General features: G+C 39.7%; 1 protein-coding gene across 1 annotated transcript in view; it reads left to right on the top strand.

The window, feature by feature from the left end:
• Positions 1 to 3723, top strand: part of Smarcc1 (SWI/SNF related, matrix associated, actin dependent regulator of chromatin subfamily c member 1) — a 175053-nt gene that overhangs the window by 124893 nt on the left and 46437 nt on the right. Inside the window, exon 22 of the mRNA XM_023700647.1 lies at positions 1714 to 1769. Within this exon, the coding sequence (XP_023556415.1) occupies positions 1714 to 1769 (56 nt within the window). The remainder of the gene's footprint in view (positions 1 to 1713; positions 1770 to 3723) is intronic.

The following is a 3723-nucleotide window of genomic DNA, read 5'->3' as shown; positions in this document are numbered from 1 at the left end:
TTTGGCAGAACTGGAGATTGAATTCAGGCCCGTGTGCTTGCCAGAGAAGCACTTCTACTGAGCTATCTCCCCAGCCCGAAACATTACATTTTTTTAAAATTTAATTTTTGAGACTGGCTTTTTTTTTTTTTTTTCCTGCTCAGTAGTATGTTTTCAAGATCCATTTGTGGAGCTGTTTGTTTTTACTAGTGTGATATTTTGTATTGCAATTGTAATTTGTTTATCTGTTCAGTTGTATGGGCAGTGTGGTCATTTATGTAGTCTCGGGTACATTTTTTTTTCCCAGGCATAGTTTATGAATACCATCTTTCTTTTCTCTTTCATCAGTTTTATTAGTTGTTTGAAAAGAACCATCTTTTAGTTATATTGGTGATCTATTTTATTTATTTCTGTGGTTCTGTGTTATTTCTTTGATTTCTGTCCTATCTTGTTCTCCCTACCATCAGTATTATTTTTATCCTCTTGTCCTCCTGTAGCCTATAACTTTGAATCTTTTCTCATGTGAACCTTTGACTTTCAAAATTCACCTTAAGTACTACTTACACTGGTCCTCACAATTACGTTTCTAGGCTAGAGAAGTTTACATTTAAATATCTTAATTGCATTGTGTTGTGGTCAAAAGAACTTGATCCATATGGCCATTTTATTTTTTTAACTTGTGAAAATTGACTTTATGACTTGTTTTGTGATTAGTATTTTTTAAATGTTCTATGTGAGCTTGAGATTGATGTGCATCATTTTCTAACTGGTGTGCACGGGGTTCTTTATGTTAGAATCAAAGCAGAATATATTTACTGGGAAGAGAAAGCTTCTGCTGAAGAGAGGGGGGAAAAGGGGGGCCTGAGCGGGTTGTCCTGGGCATGATCATGTCTTATTATGTGGCCCGTATACATGTGCCTCTGCTTTTCTCATTTTTCTCACCAGTTGGCCTATGTTTCTCCTCCACCTCTGTACTCAGGCACCTTTCTGATTCCTAAGCCTCCAGTAACCGCTTAGAAGATGCTTATTTGTACAGTCTGCATGTCCTTCTGCACGGTGTCTGGGTCCGTGTACTCCCCATCTTATCGGACCTGCTCTTCAGATGCTCTTTGTTGGTTTGTAGCCTCACAACACAGTGTAATCTTTTTGCATTTCAGTGACTTATCAAGCTGGGCAGTGTTTCTCCAAAACACTGACTAAAAATAGGTATTCATTAAATGGTTGTTAAATAACAGTGATTTTTTTTTTTTTTTAATTTTTTTTTTTTGAGACGGGGTCTCATTGTGTTGTCCAGAGTGGCCTCAAACTTGTGACAATCCTTTTGCCTCAGCCTTTCAGTGTTGGGAATACAGGCATGTATCACCATGTCCAGCAAGCTTCAGTAGACACAGAAATGTTAGCATCCTAAGTAGACAACCTAGTGCATTTCCACAAGTTACATATGTCCATGTGAATACCTCCCAGATGAAGAACCATTACCAGTACTCAAAGGTGTCCCACACTGAACCTGCTTTTCATGCACCAAACATCCCCCTTACTGGGTTAGCTGCTGTACTGATGTGTAACACCATTAATTCCTCTCACTTGTTTTTTATCTTAGTGTAAAGTGTGTGTGCATTTTGTGTCTTTTGTCAATCTTGTGACTATGCTGTGTGCAGCTGTGCTTCAGGTGCTCTTGCTATGCATCAGAATAGTTCTCGCCAATTCCAGTGTCACTCTTCTCTTTTATTATAGAAGGACCTGAAGAGGAAAAAATGGAAACAGATACAGATAGTCAGCAGCCTGACAAGGTAAAGTGGTTGAGGGTGAGTGCCTTATGAGTATAATGGCTGGGGCTAGTGTATGCCTGGCTCCCTTTCAGAGGACTATATAGTTTTATCAACACTGGGCTTCCGTTGTTTAGCATAGTTCTCTCAAAGCATGATATAGGACACTTTACTTTTGTTTATTTATCTGCTAAATCTCCTCTCCCCTGCTGTGCCTCTTTCAGGCACAGGTGGAAGTGTGAGTACAAAAGTGCTTAGTGTGAATATTGACCTGTAGGGTTTAGATCTCTTCCCTGTCAGAAGAGAATTACAGAATAGTAAGTGATTTCTTTAGAAAAGTTAATTGGCAGCAGAATATTTAGAATAGAATCAATGCAAAGCCACTATTTGCAGTAGTTTTTAAGGAACAGATAGAAGTGTTGAAAGACTGAAATAGAGGCAGAGGAACCCAAGATTATATCCACAGAGGGAAGAGACCCTAAGCCAGTATGACCCTCAGAGCACCACTGTGTCCTGGCAGAGTCCCTGTTCACACAAGGCAGTGACGGTGATGTGCTGGGCCTCATCAGGAGCCTCAGTGTGTTGCAGCCCGCAAAAGGGGTCAGTTGCTGTAAGAGAGGAAACTAGCCGAATATGAGTATGGTCTTGATTACATGAAAAGATGAGGGGGACAATAAAGTGATTATAGTTACTTCATTGTTCTACTACCATGCTTGGATTTTATGTCTGTGATTTCACATCTTAAAGCAGTAATACTTTGCCCACTTTATACTCCATGAAGTATAATTTGCCCAAGGTTATAGGCGTTTTGCAAAACCAGCAAATGGTACCAGATGATACCAACTAATTCCCTGAGATTCTTTTGCACATCCTAACCCTGTGATCCCAGATTGAGCAGGGACCATACTCTGGAGATTGATGATGTTGTGAGCCCTCAAGTGTTGATCTGGGGAAAAAAATACTTCTCTGGATTTATTCATTTTCCTGCCAGCTCTTCTACACAGGGCCTTTGTGAATCTAGTGAATCTTGTCCTTTTTGTTTCTGTGGCTTGTTTTTATTTATTTATTTATTTATTTTCCATAATTTTAGAGATAAATAGCAATGAGACAGTTTCAAATCTTATTGGTAGGACAGGTTTAATAATTAACACATTGCATACTCTCTTCCTAGTGATTATTTGCTGTACAAGATGCTGACATGATATCCTATTTACAAACACTATTACAACAAATCCCTCTATTCATTAAGAGAATGTAACTATATCCTAGCCATTTTGAATACACAGATACAAAATGGACATTCATTTATATATCCCCTTTTTTGTTTAGTTCTGTTATTTGAATATTATAGGTGTGTTAACTCAGCAAAATATTCTAAAAGAGTCCAGTAATCCATAATACTATTGGGTCTTCCGCTTGACTAGAAGTGTCAGAAATTGTTGACCTGTGTATTCAAAATGGTTAGGATAGATATATAGTTACATTCTCTTAATGAATAGAGGGATTTGTTCTATTGGTGTTTGTAAATAGGATACCATGTCCGCATCTTGTACAGCAATTAACCACTAGGTAGAATGTTTGCAGTGTGTTAATTATTAAAACTGTCCTACCAATTTGATTTGAAACTGTCTCATTGCTATTTGTTTGTCAATAAAATTATGAAAAAAAATATATCTATATATATAAAGAAATCAGCTGCCCTTGCCTTGCTGGAGGCTGCTAGGTCACTGCCCCAGAGCTGCCTGCCCTACTGAGGAACACAGAGCTGCACACCCTGCCCTGCAGACCAGCCCAGACCTGACTTCACTTCACTTCGCTTCGCCCCAAGGAGCAGCAGAGAATCTGCTCCCGGTTCCCATGGAAGCCAGCTTTGCAGAGGCACCCGAAGCTCAGGGCCAGACACACCGGCTTGTCTACTGACCACCGCAGGAAGACACGCCCGCAGGGCTCCGGGTCCAGCTGGAGCTGCTGCAGTTAG

This window comes from Octodon degus, unplaced genomic scaffold (assembly GCF_000260255.1).
Source record: "Octodon degus isolate 3935 unplaced genomic scaffold, OctDeg1.0 scaffold00126, whole genome shotgun sequence".
Lineage (NCBI taxonomy): Eukaryota > Metazoa > Chordata > Mammalia > Rodentia > Octodontidae > Octodon > Octodon degus.
The sequence above is the reverse complement of the archived record's forward strand: the minus strand, read 5'-3'. Positions and strand labels throughout refer to the sequence as shown.